The sequence below is a fragment of the Cebus imitator genome, unplaced genomic scaffold (assembly GCF_001604975.1).
Source record: "Cebus imitator isolate Cc_AM_T3 unplaced genomic scaffold, Cebus_imitator-1.0 Scaffold20, whole genome shotgun sequence".
In the NCBI taxonomy this organism is placed as follows: Eukaryota; Metazoa; Chordata; class Mammalia; order Primates; family Cebidae; genus Cebus; species Cebus imitator.
The window spans coordinates 10,865,516-10,884,290 of record NW_016107335.1 but is presented as its reverse complement, the minus strand read 5'-3'; the positions used below and the strand labels follow the sequence as shown (position 1 = coordinate 10,884,290).

General features: G+C 44.4%; 1 protein-coding gene across 1 annotated transcript in view; it reads left to right on the top strand.

Annotated features, from left to right (window-relative positions):
- Positions 1–18,775, top strand: part of ITIH2 (inter-alpha-trypsin inhibitor heavy chain 2) — a 41,666-nt gene that overhangs the window by 14,328 nt on the left and 8,563 nt on the right. Inside the window, exons 7-15 of the mRNA XM_017521154.2 lie at positions 2,075–2,182; positions 2,854–2,982; positions 4,503–4,619; positions 7,954–8,122; positions 8,705–8,830; positions 10,943–11,124; positions 12,833–13,018; positions 13,351–13,490; positions 15,365–15,534. Of these exons, the coding sequence (XP_017376643.1) occupies positions 2,075–2,182; positions 2,854–2,982; positions 4,503–4,619; positions 7,954–8,122; positions 8,705–8,830; positions 10,943–11,124; positions 12,833–13,018; positions 13,351–13,490; positions 15,365–15,534 (1,327 nt within the window). The remainder of the gene's footprint in view (positions 1–2,074; positions 2,183–2,853; positions 2,983–4,502; positions 4,620–7,953; positions 8,123–8,704; positions 8,831–10,942; positions 11,125–12,832; positions 13,019–13,350; positions 13,491–15,364; positions 15,535–18,775) is intronic.

Below are 18,775 nucleotides of genomic sequence, written 5' to 3'. Positions count from 1 at the left end.
AAAAAAAAAAAAAAAAAAAAAAAAAGAATACTCTAACAGACTTTTGTTTCTCAGTTCTTTTTTTTAACTTTTATTTTAAGTTCAGGGGAACGTGTGGAGGTTTGTTATGTAGGTCAGCTCCACTCCACATCACGGGGGTTTGGTGTACAGATTACTTCACCACCCAGGTAATGAGCACAGTACCTGAGAGGTAGCTCTCCTCCCTCCCTCACCCTCAAGAAGGCTATGGTGTCAATCGTTCCCTTCTTTGTGACCATGTGTACTCAGTATTCAGCTTGCACTTAGAAGTGATAACATGCAGTGTTGGGTTTCCTGTTCCTGTAACACGTGGCAATGACAGGCGTTCAATGAAGGTTAAGTGGGCTGTCTCCCCGCCACCCCAGCCACCATCACCGCAGGGGAGCGGTGCCTAGGGCACCCACTGCATTGCTATCTGTCTGAATTCACCTCTGCTGTCCTCTTCATCTCTTGCTGTAAAGACTAAACTGCTCTTTTATTTGCTCGAATCTTTGTGACATCATATGAGCATTTACTGTCAGAGTCAGAGCTAGGCAAGAGAAAACCTACGAGGGTACACGGGCCTCGTAATTCCCGTTTGGAAAGCCGCATTCCTGGTAAATAATGCCCGCTGTTTGGCATCACTTCACTGCCAGAGTCTATGCTGTTGAGTTCCTTTCTGGGTCACTCCTAGCACAAACCGTGCTTTTGCAGGAATTGATAAAAGATGCCCTTCCTCCAGGCAAATGTGGCCCCATGCCAGGGCACATGACTTGGCCAAGATGCTCTGTACAGCTAAGTATGTGATGCTGGGTGTTTTTCTAGCAGTGATGATGGATGGGTGTCAGTCACCCACATTCTCTTGCTCAGTGCTGTGAATCCCATGGTAAATAATGTGAAACAATGGTTAGATGTGATTAGCATCTAAGCCTAGAATGAGACAATCATGGAGACTGTCGATAATAACAATATTAATAAGAACTGAGTGACAATCTGGGCAACACAGTGAGACCTCATCTCTCCTGAAAAAGTGGATTAGTAAATTAGCCAGGCATGTTGGTACGCCCCTGTAGTCCCACTTACTTGGGAGGCTGAGGCAAGAGGATGGCTTGAGCGAAAACAGTCGAGGCTACAGTTAGCTGTGATCATGCCACTGCACTCCAGGCTGAGTGACAAAATGAGACCCTGTCTCAAAAAAAAAAAAAAGAAAAAATAGCAGCTAGTAACTCAGAAACATAGAGTCAAATACCATGTGTTCTTACTTGTAAGAGGTAGCTAAATAATGTGCACACTGGGATATAGGGTGTGGAATGATAGGCGTTAGAGCCTCGGAAGTGTTGGGGGGTGGGAGTGGGGAGATTTGGAAGTGTGGGAGGGTGTAACAGGGTGAGGGATGAGGCATTGCTTGATGGGTGCAAGGTACATTACTTGGGTGGTGGTTTCACTGAAACCCTAGACTCCACTCCTGTGCAATATAGTCATGAAACCAAACTGCATTTGTACTCTTTCAATTTATACAAATTTTTCAAAATAAATACATGAAAATATAAATAAACAAATCATATAATTAAATTTAAAAAAGAAAAAAATGGCAGCTCTGACTATGGTTTTGTCAAGGATCACCAAAGGGGATTTCCCCAGATGAGCTCTGTTCAAAGCAGGAAGACAGAGAAGAAATAAAAGGACCCAAGATTTGGGGGAAATGGTCTATTTTTGACAGGCCTACAAAGCAAATGCAGTACTATTTAACAATGACTTTTCTTCTTTTTTTTCCCCCTAACAACGCAAATGCTCTTATAAATAAAAAGACTAGAATCGAATGAAGAGTTGGAATGGCCTCCTGGGGGAGCCAGGGAGCGGAAGCGGAGTTCTGAGTTGACAGAGGGAGTTAAGCCTCCATGGTGAGATGAGTCCCATCACAGGGAACTTCCAGATCCTGCCGGAGAGATCATGGAGCTGTGCTGAGAAAGCCTGCGGAGGAGAAAAGCATCAGAGGGCTCATCTGTAATTTTACTTCTTGCTTGAAAAGACTTTAAAGACTTTTAATGTTTTGGGTAATTCTCTCTCACATCTCTAGGTAGACGTGTGGGTTATCGAACCTCAGGGAATAAGATTTCTTCATGTTGCTGACACATTTGAAGGCCACTTTGATGGTGTTCCGGCCATTTCTAAAGGACAGCAGAAGGTACCCTAACCCTACGCATTGCCAGGGATCCATGGGGCCCCTGGCTTGTGGGTTCTGCTCTCCTCCTGTGCTCTGGGGAATAGAAAAGCAGGCTGGTGTTGAGCTGAGGGCACTGTCTGAAGAAGTGGCGATCCCCCAGCAGAGTCAAGGGTCTCCCCAGATTACACAGATCAACACCCCCAAGGGTTTCCTTCCGTTTTGACCAGAGAGTGTCCCTTTTTGTCCCTAAGTCACCTACTTGAGCAGTAGCTAAAGGACATCTTTCACATCCTATATGGTGGATTTTCATTCATTAACCCGAGCAAGAAATGTTCAGCTCTCTCTGCCTCAATGGCCAATGATAACAAACTATGACTCCTGTGAGGACAGACTCCTCTAAGAACACTAGAACAGTTCACAAACTCTTTTCAAAGTGGGCAGTTGGCCCTTCTATCGGGGATGTAGGAAATTCATTGGCTTTCTTCTAAAAAGGCCTGAAGCCTCACAACCAGCACGGCAGGCTGGAGACGCTCCCTGCAAAAGCCCTGGCTTGTTCTTCCCATTGGTAATGGGCCCACTGGTGTGGCCGGGATGCAGAACGTCCCCTGGGCTGCTCCTCTCCCCTGTGTCCTCAAGAAGGGGCCGCGCCAAAGGGCTAGAGGCAGAGGCTGTGACGTCGCTCTTCTTTCTAGGCACACATCTCCTTCAAGCCCACAGTGGCACAGCAGAGAATATGCCCCAGCTGCCGGGAGACTGCGGTGGACGGGGAACTGGTGGTGCTGTATGATGTGGACAGAGAAGAGAAAGCTGGGGAACTGGAGGTGAGTGCAGACTGTCTCTGGTTCAAGCTGCTCCTTTTCGAAAAAACTCCCAGGCATGTTGGTGGTTTCCAGCTGACAGGACAAGTGTTTCTAGCTGCCGAGAAGGGACTAGAATCATATTCTTTAAATATACCGCTAAGCATTATCTTTTGTGTCTTGAAAACTGAGTAAAACATCATCAGGTCTCACGCCCTTGTCCCAGGAGGGGATTCCTGGGCCTCATATGAAGAGCAATGGAAAATTACAGAACAGGAATTTTAAATAGGCTCCCAAGGTCCTTTGCAATTGGACAATCAAAGAAAGCACAGAGATTACGGGGTGAGGAAGAAGACGCATCCACAGCCCAGAAAGATACAGAGCCAGCGGTAAATTTCAGGGTCAAGGTTTATCGTGAGGTTTCTGGAAAAGTTTCCTTTCCCCTTTGGTCATGCCTTAGATGTGTGTCTCCCTTTCCTTGTACTAAGGTACGGACCCTTAGAATGTACCCCAAACCCCAAGAGTCTCTCTAGGGACAGCGAGCAGAGCACACACCCTGCACCTGGACACAGGACACTGGTGTCCTGGAGAGAGGCAGCCAAAGAGCAGTGGAAAGAGAATTAGGTGAGCCAGTTGTCAAGCCTGCAGCAGAAGGCACAGAATGGTCCGGAGTCCAGCTGGGGGAGCCTTTCATTAACTTCCAGAAAAATCCAAATTTTCTAAAGTGGCCCATACACGTCCTTCGTGATCTGTCCTGCTGATTCTCCACCTAGCTCCCTGAATTATTGGATTCTGCGTCCCCATCTTGCTGAACCATGTACAGAGCCCCAAGTATGCCAAGTTTTCTCATCTCTGGAGCTGTGCTGTCTGGAACTCTCTTCCCCATTCCCCACCCCCTCAACCTGGCCCAGCTCTCAAGAGGATGGCTAAGCCTGAGCTCATCCTCAGGTTGCAGTGGAGACGCTGTTTCCTAGAGAAGCGTTCCCTGTGCGAGTCAGATACACAGCTGGCTCTTGCTGAGCCTTTTACTTCCTAATCATGGTGATCAACATGCTGTGCTGCACATCACCTCCACTTACCCTTATCCTCTGCTGGCCCTGAGCCTCCTGAGGGCGGGGGCTCTGCCTGGTTCACCACTGGCTAGCAGGGCGCCTGGAACAGGGGCTCTCTGTAAAGACTGGGTGACATGGAGTAGCGTGGCATGGCGTGGCATGGAGTGGAGTAGAGCAGCATGGAGCAGAGCAGAGTGGCATGGCATGGAGTGGAGTGGCATTGAGTGGAGTGGAGTGAGGCGGCTTGGTGTGGAATAGAGTAGAGTGGCCTGGCATGGCGTGGAGTGGAGTGGAATGCTCTGCTAGGAAAGCATGGACTCTCACAGCAGAGGATGTTGGGGAACAGGCAGGAAAATATGGAGGCAAATGCATATCAAGCTCCACCTCCTCCTCACTGTAGCCCATCTTTCCTCTCTGAGTCCCCAGGTCCCCAGCTCCCGAACTTCTAAATTTGAATCATTATTTGACTCACAAATATGTTCTATTTTTCAGGTGTTTAATGGATATTTTGTCCACTTCTTTGCTCCTGACAACCTGGACCCAATTCCCAAAAACATCCTCTTTGTCATCGATGTGAGTGGCTCGATGTGGGGAGTTAAAATGAAACAAGTAAGTGTCCCCTTATTTGCAGTGTGGGGAGGGACTCCCTATATTCTTTGATCCCCACCTAAAAATGTGCAATCATTCTGCTGGGTGCGATGGCTCACGCCTGTAATCCCAGCACTTTGGGAGGCAGAGGTGAGCAGATCACTTGAGGTGAGGAGTTTGAGACCAGCTTGGCCAACGTGGTGAAACCCTGTCTCTACTAAAAATACAAAAATTAGCAGGGCGTGGTGGTGCGCACCTATAATCCTAGCTACTCGGGAGGCTGAGGCAGGAGAATTGCTTGAACCCAAGAGGCGGAGGTTGCAATGAGCCCAGATTGTCCTACTGCACTCCAGCCTGGGCAACAGAGTGACTCCATCTCAAAAANAAAAAAAAAAAAAAAAAAAAAAATGCAATCATTCTATCCCTCCTCCCTACTTAGGGCTAAAGCTCAGGAACTGTGGTTTCTGACTGTGGGTGTAAACCTTTCCCCAAATTTTGCAATTATTGTGTTTCACAGGACATACACCTCCATCTTTTAATCATTCCTCCAGTGTAAAATCCCCTACCTTCTCTTCCCCCTCTTTCCTGTTTCCTCTTCCCTGTCTTCCTCTTTTCCACTCTCTATCCAATACTTCCTTGAAAAATTGTCTCAAAACTCCCCTTTTTGAAAAATGTAATTTCTGTATAACCTCTTCTTACAATGACAGTCACATTCTCTTTGCTCTTCTACACAATATTTTAATATTTTGTCATTGTCTACATATAACTATTAAATCTATATATTATTTCTAATTATATTGTAATTTCTTGAGGGCAGCTATCCCATCTCATGTTTTCAGCTCGGAGCTCAGTATAGGCTTATTCAGTGAAAAGTGAGGTGTATAGATGCAATTCTAAAAACCAAACAAGGAAATGCCTTAATTTACCCATCAGTCCATCTATCCATTCAACAAAGTTGAACAACCATCTAACCATTCATTCAGCAACTAAAAATAGTGGTCAAAAATGACCACTTAAGAGTTCACTACTACCCTAAGATCTATAAGCAACCTAAAAGAAGCCTCTGTCTTTCTCAGACCCTGTCCATCTGGGTCTGTACTCCCAGGCAGGGTTTCTCAGCAGTGGCCCTATTGATATTTTGGATGGGGTCATTCCTTGTTGTGGGAGGGCTGTCCGGTGCATTGCAGGGTACTTAGCAGCATGATCTGTGGTCTATTTGCTAAATTACGGTATCACAACCTCCCCTGCATCCTAACAATTAAACATGACTTCAGACATTGCCAAGGGTCCACTATGGGAAGTACTTGTCCCTGGCTGAGAACCACTGCCCTAATACAACAGGTTATTCACTGCTTCCTTCCTTCCATCATTCATTCATTCAACAAATATTTATGAAGCACCTACTATGTGTCAGACACTTAGTTCATCTGTGAGCAAAACAGATCCAACACGTAAAAATAGAAACCACACAAAAAAACTCATGCATGCCCTCAGGGTGCTTCTGAAACTTACATCTGGGGGAGAGGGGACAGAAGATAAACAATACACATAGAAGAACAAATGTACAAGTATGTTCAATGGCAGCATTTAAAAAAAAATCAAAGAGTGTGTTAGAAATCAAGAGTGGCAATTGGAGGGGGATGGAATTTTGAATAGTCTTGTCACCTAAATATAGGGTTTCCTGGAGAAAACCCCTGAGGAGATCCCTAGAAGGTGAAGAGAAAGCTGAGCAGATACCTAGGAGAATGCTGATGCAATGAACAGCCCGCGAAACGGTTCTAAGGCGAAAGTGTGCAAAGAACAGAGAGAGGTGCCAGTAGAGAAGGGCAGTGGGAGATGAGATCTGAGAAGCAAGAGGCAAGGTGGCTCATGGAACGCCTGTGCAGTCATTATCAGAGCTGGCCCCCACAAACTGTTCTGAAGTTACTATAAACAGTATATCCTGAAGGGTTAGCTGTGAGGCAAGGGAAGAAAAGAGAACTGACAGATGCCCCAGAACTTTAGCCTGAGCGACTGGAAGGATGGAGTGGCCATCCATGATTTGGAAAAGACTAAGACGGAATCAGACATTGCAGGGAATGTCACTACGTCTGAGATGTCTATTAAACATCCATGTTGGCCACGCAAGCCTGGTGTTCGAAAGCAAGCCGTGGAGACTCACAGTTAGGACCCACCAGCATGTAGAAGGTATTGGCAGCATTGGAACTAGATGAGAACACCAATGAGCAGGTGGACAAGAGAGCTAAGATCAAACAGCAGAGCATTTTCATATTGGGAAGTTGGGAAGAAAAAGATAACTGTGATAGAAACTAATTAAAAAAAATAAGTGGGGGAGAAAAATCAAGAGAGGATGAGCCCCTGGAAGACAAATGAGGAATTTGTGTTCAGGAGAGAGATGGGAGCATTTGCTGGTGACAGGTTGAGTTGCATGAGAAATGAAGATGGACCATTGGATTTAGAGACATCAGCATCACTGCTGACCTTGGCAAGGGCAGTTTCAGTAGAGTGACAGGGATGAAAACCCAAAATGAATGGGCTTGTGAGAGAATAGGAAGAGAAGACTTGGAGATGGTGTGTTTAGACAATTCTGTCCAGAAGTTTTATTGCAGAAGAAAGCTGAGAAACGAAGAAAGTGGATGCACATGAGGTTTGTAAAAGGCTGAAAAATAACATGTTTTTATGTTGATGGAAACGTACCAATAGAATAGGAGAACTGAAGTGGCAAAGAATGATGGGTAGAGCCATGTGCTTCAGTCAAAGAGAGGGAATGAAATCGAGTTCATGAGTAGATGGGTTTGCATTAGATGGAAACACTGCTAGCTGTTCTTATTACCAGGTAGGAAGGAAAAATGTCTGGGTATAAATATTGCTAGTTGGGATTTTATGGTAGTGGGAGTCTGTGGGAATGTTCTTCTGTCTGCTTCAGTTTCTGAGTTGAGTTGGAATCAAATTCATCACACATAAGCTAGAGAAAGAGGGTGATGGTGGTGGTTTACAGAGAAAGATGAGGAGATAGTTTAAGAGACTGGGTGAGTAGATGGGCTTGAGAAATATATTTTATTTTCAGGTATCAAAAAGGTGGCACTCAAAGTTCATGATCCTTAACTTAAAGACTAATCAAACTGGTTGTGCATAGCAAAATAAGATAGTAAAAGTATAAAAAAGCCAACAATACATGCTCAGAATAAATACGGCGTAGGTCTGTACTGACTGAGGTGGGCTCAAGAGGCTTTCTGGAAGAAGTTTAGTTTGAGTTGAACTTCAAGGATGACCAGGATCAATTATTGGTCTTCCTAGTTCCTCTGAGGCTCAGATTTTCTGTAATGGGACCTGTCTCTATTGTCTATTGAAATAGACTGTGGAAGCAATGAAGACCATATTGGATGACCTCAGAGCAGAAGACCATTTCTCTGTGATTGATTTCAACCACAACGTTCGAACTTGGAGAAATGATTTAATTTCAGCTACTAAAACACAGGTTGCAGATGCCAAGAGGTATATCGAGAAAATCCAGCCCAGCGGAGGTGAGTGCGTTGGGCTAAAGCCCAGAAAGACACTTCCTTTGGGTTCAAATCATGATTCACTTAAGAAGCATTGTTCCCATGACAGTGGTCTTTGCCCAGTCTTCAAGGGCCTGCCTTAAATAATACATTTATTGGTAATGGATAAGTGCTAAGTTTGCAGTGAAAGTAGAATTTGTAATCCAGCCCACACAAACTTTGAACCGTTCTAATCTATCTCAGAAAAGGGTTCGGTGACACTGGCCTTCTTTATTGCTTACATAAAGCATAAAATGTCACCGTCTTCAGAGTATCTTGGCAACGCTGAGTTGGATACTTTAATCTGGTGTTTAACAAACTAACAGTCTGTGCTTTGAAAGGGTAAATTCATCTCTAAGGGGATGGTTTACTTCAAAGTGAATCTTTCACTGCGCTGGGGAACCACCAGCCTGAGCACAGCTTGCGTCACTCAGAAAGCAAGCAAATGATTTTGGCATTGAATAAACGATGTATAAGTGATCAGCAGACATCAGAGTCTGAATCCAGGATAGGATTTTCTGTGTGGTGAGAACGCATAGCCAACATTTCATTATACCACCTCAACAGGCACAAACATCAACGAAGCACTCCTGCGGGCCATCTTCATTTTGAATGAGGCCAATAACTTGGGACTGCTGGACCCCAACTCTGTCTCGCTGATCATCCTGGTTTCTGATGGAGATCCAACAGTGGGCAAGTGTCACTTCAACTTTCTCATGACAAACACTTTCACTCTTGTTCCTTAGAATGGTGGTTTGCCTAAAAGGGGGACTCTAATGCCATTTGCCTGAGTTTCCAGAACATTTTAAACCCATGCTTCCAAAAGGAGGTCTTCTGGTTCTGCAGCCCTCACCCCGTAAGCTACTGCTCAGACACTTGCAGCAAGGGTGCTCTTGAAGGCCTCAGTTTCACCTCCACAACATGCGGAAATTTGAGTATGAATTTCAACAGTGTGTGGCTAGCATTGCTGATGCGTTCTAGGGAAATGCATTTATTTCCTCAACTTGAGCAATGTGAAGATGGAATGTGGGGTGGTGAATGGTGAGTATTGATCCCGGATCTCCCAGCAGTACCTCTGGAGGCCACAGTGGCATGGTCCCTACTGTTCTCACTTCTCCCTGCTGCAGCTGGAGAAATGACTGCTCTCTGACACAACCTTCAGTTAAATGTTTTTCTGTCTACAAAATGGCATCAGCATCTCCCTACTTCTGTTATTTACTTTTATTTTTGTTACATTATTTTATTTTATTTGTTTTATTTTTTGAGGCAGGGTCTTGCTCTGTCACCCAGGCTGGAGTGCAGTGAGGCACACATAGCTCACTGCAGCCTCAACCTCCCATGCTCAAGTGATCCTCCTGCTTCAGCCTCCTGAGTGGCTGGGACTACAGGTGTGCACCACCACACTCGGCTAATTTCTTTTCTTTCTTTTTTTTTTCTTTTTTGAGTGATGGAGTCTCACTATGTTGCTCAGGCTGATCTTGATGCTCTTGAACTCCTGGGCTCAGGCAGTCCTTCCACCTCAGCCTCCCAAAGTGTTGGGATTACAGATGTGAGCCACTGTGCCCAGCTATCTTTGTTTTACTTGTGTCTTTATTCTGGCCACTGTAAGTAATAGTGAATGCCAGGTTGTGTTGCCTGAGTATGTCGTCATACAGACCAGGACTGGGTCTGACACCTCCTGACACAGCTAACAGAATGAAAACGCATGAGGCCATAACAATGGCAGCCAGAGGTTCAGAAAGCCAGAGAGCAACCATCTTATACAACCAGACTAGAATGGGCCATTGTTATGTATTTGTTGTAGAGCCAGTGCTTTTTCCCTCAGATCAGATTACTTTTAAAATTCAAGTTTTAAATAAAATCATAAGGTAGAAAAGGAAATATAGTTTAAAATATTAAACTGGCTGGGCATGATGGCTCACACCTGTAACCCCAGCACTTTGGGAGGCCGAGGTGGGTGGATCACCTGATGTCAGGAGTTCAAGAACAGCCTGGCCAACATGGTGAAAACCCATCTCTACTAAAAATTCAAATTCAGCTGGACATGGTGGCATGTACCTATAATGCCAGCTACTTGGGAGGCTGAGACAGGAGAACTGCTTGAACCCAAGAGGCAGAGGTTGCTATGAGCCAAGATCGCACCAGTGCACTCCAGCCTGGGCAACAGTGACACTCCATCTCAAAAAAATAAAAAAATAAATAAACCATAATTTGGTTTAATTATGGTTTTTCACTCCTGTTTCTCAACCATCCAGTTCCTGTCCCTGGAATCAGTCACTGGTTGCCAGTTTCTTATGTATCTTTCCACAGCTAGTTCATGCATGCCTGTATACTATATATACATGTTTGCAGATGTGTGTGTATATGCATACATATGCATGCATACATTTATACATGCATGCATGCAAACGCATCCTATGTACCCTGATAGCTACTTTGTTTTTTTTCTCCTCTAAACATGTCCTTGAAATTGTCTGGTATACATACATAAAGACTTGCTGTGTCCTGTTTAATAACTGCATAGTCTCTCACAGTTTGAATGCACCATCATCTAACCAAGCACCTTCATTGGTGTATATTTATGTTGTTTCCAAAATGTTGCTATTCCCAAATAATGACCCACACTTCATTTCAGCATGTATGAGTGCATCTCTAAGAAAAACTCCTAGAAATTGTATTACTGGGTCAAAGGGTAAATGCAGTTTTAATCTGGACAAATTTTACTAAACTGCCCTCCCTAGAGTTTCCAAAAACTTTATAACATTACTTCTTCATTCTTTTCCTTTCTGTCATCACCAACTTTAGGTGAACTAAAACTGTCAAAAATTCAGAAAAACGTGAAGGAGAACATCCAAGACAATATCTCCTTATTTAGTTTGGGCATGGGATTTGACGTGGACTATGATTTTTTGAAGAGACTCTCCAATGAAAACCGTGGAATTGCTCAAAGGATTTATGGAAACCAGGACACATCTTCCCAGCTTAGGGTAACATTTTCTTTTGTTCTTTTTTTTATTCTTCACTGGAAATCATTTAACTATCCATGTCTGTTGCATACATGAGACATAACTGAGCTTAACTCAAAATGGTCATGATCTCAGCCATATTTGGTTGCAAGGATCTGGGAAGTGCTCAGTTCCTTTCTCACATGCTTCCCTCCACCCTCATGTTTCTGCAGTAACAGTGAGGTGTGAGGCAGACATGGGAACGGCTTTCCTACCCTCTGAACAAAATCTTCTGAGCATCATCAAAGCTCCCTGCAGCTCTCCCGCCCCACTGGTAATCAGCCTTCTTGTCATCATGGCCAGCGATTTTCCCTTTAAAGTGCATTGGCATCTTGGTATCAATTTTTCACAATGTAAATTTTCTTAACTATTAAGATACAGGTTGAATGCAGTGGCTCATGCCTGTAATCCTAGCACTTTGGAGGCCAAGGTGGGAGGATCACTTGAGCCCAGGAGTTCAAGACTAGCCTGGGCAACATAGTGAGATCTGTCTGTTCCAAAAATAAAACATTTTTAAATTAAAGTATATATATTGAAAAGATACAAACTGCTTGTTTGTTTTCACTAAGTAGATGAGAAAATGATCTAAGAAAAGAAGAACACATCTTTCCCCGCCCTTTGTCAGTACCAGGCATCATATTTAAATCTGGGAACAAGTAAGAGATAAAATTCTAATTTGGGGAATAGTAACTCAGCTGACTTTTAAATAAATTAATTATTATTATTATTTAAGACAGAGTCTTGCTCTGTCACCCAGACTGGAGCGCAGTGGTGCGATCTTGGCTCATTGCAACCTCTGCCTCTCAGGTTCAAGCAATACTCATGCCTCGGCCTCCTGAGTAGCTAGGACTACAGGCACACGCCACCATGCCTGGCTAATTTTTGTATTTTTAGAAGAGACAGGGTTTCACTATGTTGGCCAGGGTGGTTTCAAACTCCTGACCTCAGGTGATCCACCTGCCTCGGCCTCCCAAAGTGCTGGGATTATAGGTGTGAGTCACTGCACCCAACCTCCATCTGACTTTATCATAAGTTTGTCCACGACTTTTTCACACTGACCATAACAGAAAGGGAAAAAAAATGCCGGGCTCTTAAAGGTAATGTTCTCGACAAGTTTTCTTTCTGTTTTGTTTTCTCTCCGTTTTTAATCTGATAATTATGAGCATTTTCTCTTGCCCCAGACATCCTGTGTGAATAAATTAAGAGGTATATACTGATCCTTTAAAGAATCTCAGAGTAAAATGTTTTAGATCAGCTGGGCATGTAATCTCTGTAATCTTAGCCCTTTGGGAGGCTGAGGTAGGCAGATCACAAGGCTAGGAGTTCAAGACCAGCCTGGTCAACATGGTGAAACCCCATCTCTAATAAAAATACAAAAATTAGCCAGGCTTGGTGGTGGGCACCTGTAATCCCAACTACTCCAAGGGCTGAGGTGGGAGAATTGCTTTGAACCTGGGAGGTGGAGGTTGCAGTGAGCCGAGATCACACCACTGCCCTCCAGCCTGGGCAACAGAGGGAGACGTCGTTTCAAAACAAAACAAAACAAAACAAAACAAACAAACAAATAGATAAATAAAATATAAAATGCTTTAGATCTACAAAGCAGTATAAACATAATTTCTCTCTCTCTCTCTCTCTCTCTCTCTCTCTCTCTCTCTCTCTCTCTCTCTCTCATATTTGTGAATTGCAGAAATTCTACAACCAGGTCTCCACTCCATTGCTCCGGAACATTCAGTTCAACTATCCCCATTCAGCAGTCACGGATGTCACTCAAAACAGTTTCCACAACTACTTTGGAGGTTCAGAGATTGTGGTGGCGGGAAAATTTGACCCTGCTAAATTGGACCAAATACAGAGCATTATCACTGCGACTTCGGTACTTCCTCTTATCAGCTTATTCTACTAATTGGCCCCTAGATACAGTCCCTCTTCAATGTCAGTTCTGCCTGCCCGGAATCATACATGTGGAGCAGAAGCCGTCAGTGATGGAGAAGGCAGGAGAATATCTCTGCCATCTTCCCAGCTGTTCCGTACATCCTTTCCACCCAAGCCCAGTCCCAAGCACAGGAATGCATTTGCTTCCTCAGAAGCCTTTGCCTTCCATTTCTTTTTTTTTTCCCATGCATTTGTAGCAGGTACTAAAAATGTGAATTGATTAGCTATAATTCTGTTCCCCGGGGTCTCTCAACTGACCCTTCTGTCATCTAGGCTAACACGGAGTTAGTCTTGGAGACCCTGGCCCAGATGGATGACTTGCAGGATTTCCTGTCGAAAGACAAGCATGCAGATCCCGATTTCACCAAGAAACTGTGGGCCTATCTAACCATCAACCAGCTGCTAGCTGAACGGTAAGAAGAGAAGCGTACCCACACCATGAGGTCTGCAAAACTGAAATGTCTACCATGAATAGAAGTCATACACAGAAAAGGTTTGGAAGCAAGAAAGACAGCAAATTAGCACAGGCTTGGATTATTAACCTCCACTAGTTCTGAACACTTCAGGGAAAGCTGGGTTCACTCCTTTTTCTTCTTTATTGAGGTATACATATGGTAAACTGTGTGAGATGAATTAATTTTAAGTGCACCATTCAATGGACTTTGAGATCATCCATGTAATCATCACCCAGATCCAGATGCAGGTTCCCTTGTCCTCCCTCAACACCCATACCCCTCCTCCAGGGGAAACCACTCTTTCAATGTCTGTGGTCCTCAGTTTTGCCTGATCCTGAATTTCACATAATCATGCAATCTGTATTCCTTTGTTCCTGGCTTCTTTCACTCAATAGGATGTTGGCGAGATTCATCCATATTGCTTCATGTATCAGGCATGTATTTACATTTACTCTTGAAAACAGCTTCTTGTCCAAAGAGAAATGAATGATTATTAATGATTGTGATGTTCCCTAAGAGAGGCCTCCTCCATGCTCTTCTATGTCCCCTCTGGCTTCTCAGCTGAGCTGCATCTCCACCCTCCAGAATAAAACCTGTATCCCCAGAGCAATGGACGGTTCTTTGACCACCTGCATCAAAATTACACGGATGTGTTTGAGGAAAGTTCCATTCCCAAGCCTTATTCCACCTATTAGCTCAGATTCTCAGGGAAAGGGAACAGGGTCTCAATGGGGCTGGGAAAATGAAATGCAGTTGTATGACTGAAGTTCCAGAGAAAATCCCTGATGCCGATGAGATTAGAAGAAACACGCAAGGCTGTGAACTCCGGCTGTGAAGTCAACAAGAAATAGCCGCCTATCTGACAGAATCGCATTGGATGTATTTGCAGGCATACAGCAAATTGCTGCAGAAGTTAAATACTGATTTTAAAACAATCTCTATAAAAAGATCAGCAGTTGCCAAAGGTTCCGGGGAGGGAGATAGGTGAGTCGGTGGAGCACAGAGCATTTTTAGGGCAGTGAAAATGCCCTATATGATACCAACGATGGACGTCTGTCATTATGCGTATAACCAAACCCATAGAATGTACAACACCAAGAGTCAGCCACGTTAACTCTGTGGACTCTGGGTGACAATGATGTGTCAGCTTTTTCCATTGTAACAAATGCACCACTCTGATGTGGGATGGATGTTAATAGCGGGGAAGGCCGTGTGTATGCAGTGGGGACATAGAAAATCTTGATACCTTCTGCGTAATTTTACTGCAAACCTAAAACTGCTCTAAAATATAAAGTTAAAAAAATGCCTTGGGGGCTGGGCTCGTGGCTCACGCCTGTAATCCCAGCACTTTGGGAGATCAAGGCAGATGGATCACTTGAGTGCAGGAGTTTGAGACCAGCTTGGGCTACGTGGCGAAAGCCCATCTCTACAAAAAATACAAAAATTAGCTGGGTGTGGTGCCATACACCTGTAGTCCCAGGTACTTGGGGGAGGGGGAGGGGCTGAGGCAGTAGGGTCGCTTGAGCCCGGGAGGTTGAGGCTGCAGTAAACCGTGATTGGGCCACTGCACTCCAGCCTGGGCAAAACAGCAAGACCTTGTCTCAATAATAATAGTAATAATAAATAAGTAAGTAAATAAATAATGCCTTGGGACTTAGCTAGATAAAATACTCAGCTTCTGGAAAACAGTGAGTTCTGTTTCTCAGTGACTTTGCGGCCCTGCCACGCACTCAGATTGGACCTCAGAGTGTTAAGGTGCAGGGTTGGGAAGCTGACTTGCGCTCCCCTCAAATGCAGCCATGCTCCATAACACCTCTATTTGTTAAGTACAGAAGTCTGGCTCCTACCGCTGCCGCCAAGAGAAAAATTACAAGATCCATCCTGCAGATGTCTCTGGACCACCACATTGTGACTCCGCTGACCTCGCTGGTGATCGAGAACGAGGCCGGGGACGAGCGCATGCTGGCGGACGCGCCGCCCCAGGATCCCGCCTGCTGCTCAGGTCAGGGCTGCACCTGTGGGGACAAGTGGCCAGGCAGCTCTCTTGCCCCGGGGGGATGTCCTAGCGCCTCCGCTCTCTCCTACCCCAACCCACCTCTTCCTCCCAGCCCTGGGCCCTCCTGTGCCCAAGCTCTTCCTGCCGGCTGGGAGGAGGATGGATGATTGCTGTGGTCTTGGACCATTTTGCTCACGTTTCCCAAGAAAATTTATGAAAACATACATGCCCCTTCCAACATTTTTGACATCAATATTTGAAATGTTTTATCTTAGACTGGGCAATATAGTGAGACTCCATCTCTAAAGAAAAAGATTTTTTTTAATTAACTGGGTGTGATGGCGGGCACCTGTAATCCCACCTGTTTTGGAAGCTGAGGCAGGAGGATCTCTTGAGCCCAGAAGGACCACTGCACTCCAGCCTGGGTACCATCACAGCTCACTGCAACCTCTAACTCCTGGGCAACAAATACAATTTCTACATGAAATTAACATAACTACGATATATTATAAATGTTGACCTTTTAAAATGAAACTGTTATATCACTATTTTCAATACATCTAATGAAACAGAATACCTAATTGGATATTCGCTATTGTCTCAATAATAATAGTAATATTTTGTAGTGACATTTTGTATCATGTGTTGATCTGAATGAAAATTGGATATTCATTCATTAAAAAAATACATGAGCGAATCCTATATTACAATGATTAGAAATTGGCCAGGCATAGTGGCTCATGCCTATAATTCCAGCACTTTGGGAGGCGGGGATGGGTTAATTGCTTAAGCCAATGAGTTCGAGACCAGCCTGGTCAACATGGCAAAACCCCATCTTTAGAAAAACTATAAAAATTAGTCAGGCATGATGGCCCGTACCCACAGTCCCGGATACTTGAGAGGCTGAGGTGGTAGGGTTGCTTGAGCCTGGGAGGTAAAGGTTGCAGTGAGCCAGGCAGGCCGCTGCACTCCAGCCTGAGTGACAAAATAAGACTTTGTCTCAAAAAAAAAAAAGTTACTGAAAGTCTTATATTATTCTTTTTTCTAGTTGAACTTGTATTTCCACTGCACTTGCCCACAGCTATATCCTATAGTAATATATTTTTATGCTTCTTTTATATTCACTTCACTTTCACTTCTCTTTAAGAAAAAAATGTTTACAAATTTTCATTTCAATTAAAAATTTAATTTAAAAATCATAACCATAAGATTCTGAGAATTCAAAATTCTCTTCTGAACTGGGTGTGATTGATATTACTACTAGTAGCCAAGTGAGCAAAATAATATGAATATATTATAAATTTGATTACATGTAAGAAGTAAAACCGGAGTGGAAATCATCTATAATCTCTTATTGAGAAAAATGTGACTGGGTGTTTTCCACGTAATCATGGGTAAGTATTATTTATGAATGGTTTGAAAGAGAAGTGATTCAGCACCAATTCTACTTTTAAGGGAACTTGTATGGGCAGAAGTCCCAATAGACATTGGTTGGTATAGATGAGTAGATAGAAATGGCAAGTGTCTGGATATATTCAGTTAGTTGCTTATCTGAACTCTTCCAAATTTGTATGCCAAAACATGCATATGGATCTAAGCGTTCAAAAAAATGTGTATGATTTATCAGCTGACAACATGAGCCCTTCTTGGATTTTGTTGAAAGCAAAGATTTGGAAGCCCTGTGACTTGTGAAAGGATTCGATGATCGGAATCAGGTTTTTGGTCCTACACCAATATTCCAGGGGAGTGGAGAAGAGCAGTCCTTCCGCTTGTAAACTAGGAGAAAAGGGCTTCTTTAGGAAAGAGTCTATGTCTAAACTGAGACTCTAGAAATCGCCTTTAAAATGGTCCATGCTGTCTGTGTCCTGCAGGAAGTCTCCAGGCACCCCCAAGAGTGCACGCACCCAGGGCTAGGAGACCTCAGATTTATAAGTGTCTTTCTCTTCTCTTTCTTAGGGACTGGTCCTACTGAAACATATATACATATAATACATATACATAGATATATTAGATACTCAGGGGCTAAATGTGTAAGTTACATGGGTATATTGCATGTTACTGAGGTTTGGGGTACAAATGACCCCGTCACCCAGGTAGCCAGCATGGTACTCAATAGTTTTTCAACCCTCCACCCACCTCCTCCTTTCCCTACCTCTCCCCTCTGGAAGTCTCCAGTGTCTATTGTTTCCATCTTTATCAGAATAAAGGGTCAGGAGTAGGAGGTCAGGAGTTGGAGACCAGCCTGCCTAACATGGTGAAACACCGTCTCTGCTAAAAATGCAAAACTTAGCTAGGCGGGGTGGCGAGCACCTGTAATCCCAGTTCCTCAGGAGGCTGAGATAGGAGAATTGCTTGAACCCAATTGCTTGTCAGTGTAGTCCCAGTGTTGACTTCTCAGTGTTGGACCCCAGGTAAGGGAACATGTGGTATTTAGTGAAGTATATTCTTAAGAACTCCTTACATACAATGGAAGGATTTTCTGCATTTTTAATTTCATTTGAGCATGACACCAAGTTTACTGCACCTGATCCAGCGCTCAGGGAACTCTGATTTGTGATGCCCCCGTGACAACAGCCTGGAGCCTCACAGCGAAATAGATAGATTAGTTTCTAGGCATGGCTTTCTCAAAGAGAGATAGCCTGGTTATCAGATAGCAAAAAGTGCCTTTTGTTGTCATGTGAAATCTCTCTCACTAGTAACAAAACCTCTCTGGGAAACTAAACTGCTCGGCTTGTTTGGTGAGTGAACAGGGATGGAACCTGGGCCTTCTCCCAGACTTGGCTCCCTGGCCTGCACTGTAGTCATGGGGCCCTTCCCCAGCCCTATAAAGTGGTTCCTCCCACTGCCACCCTTGCTCAGGTGCCAGACTCCAGAGAGAACTGTATCACAGGGCCCTCCCCCAGCAACATGCCAGAGGGAGCCCGAGAGAACTCTGGAATAAAAACAGGGGAGAAGTCCGGGTGTGGTGGCTCATGCCTGTAATCCCAGCACTTTGGGCGGCCAAGGTGGGCGGATCACCTGAGGTCAGAGGTTCAAGACCAGCCTGACCAACATGGAGAAACCCCATCTCGATTAAAAATACAAAATCAGCCAGGCTTGGTGGCGCATGCCTGTAATCCCAGCTAGTCGGGAGGCTGAGGCAGGAGAATCACTTGAACCTGGAAGGCAGAGGTTGTGGTGAGCCGAGATCGTGCCATGGCACTCCAGCCTGGGTAACAAGAGCGAAACTCCGTCTCAAAAAAAGAAA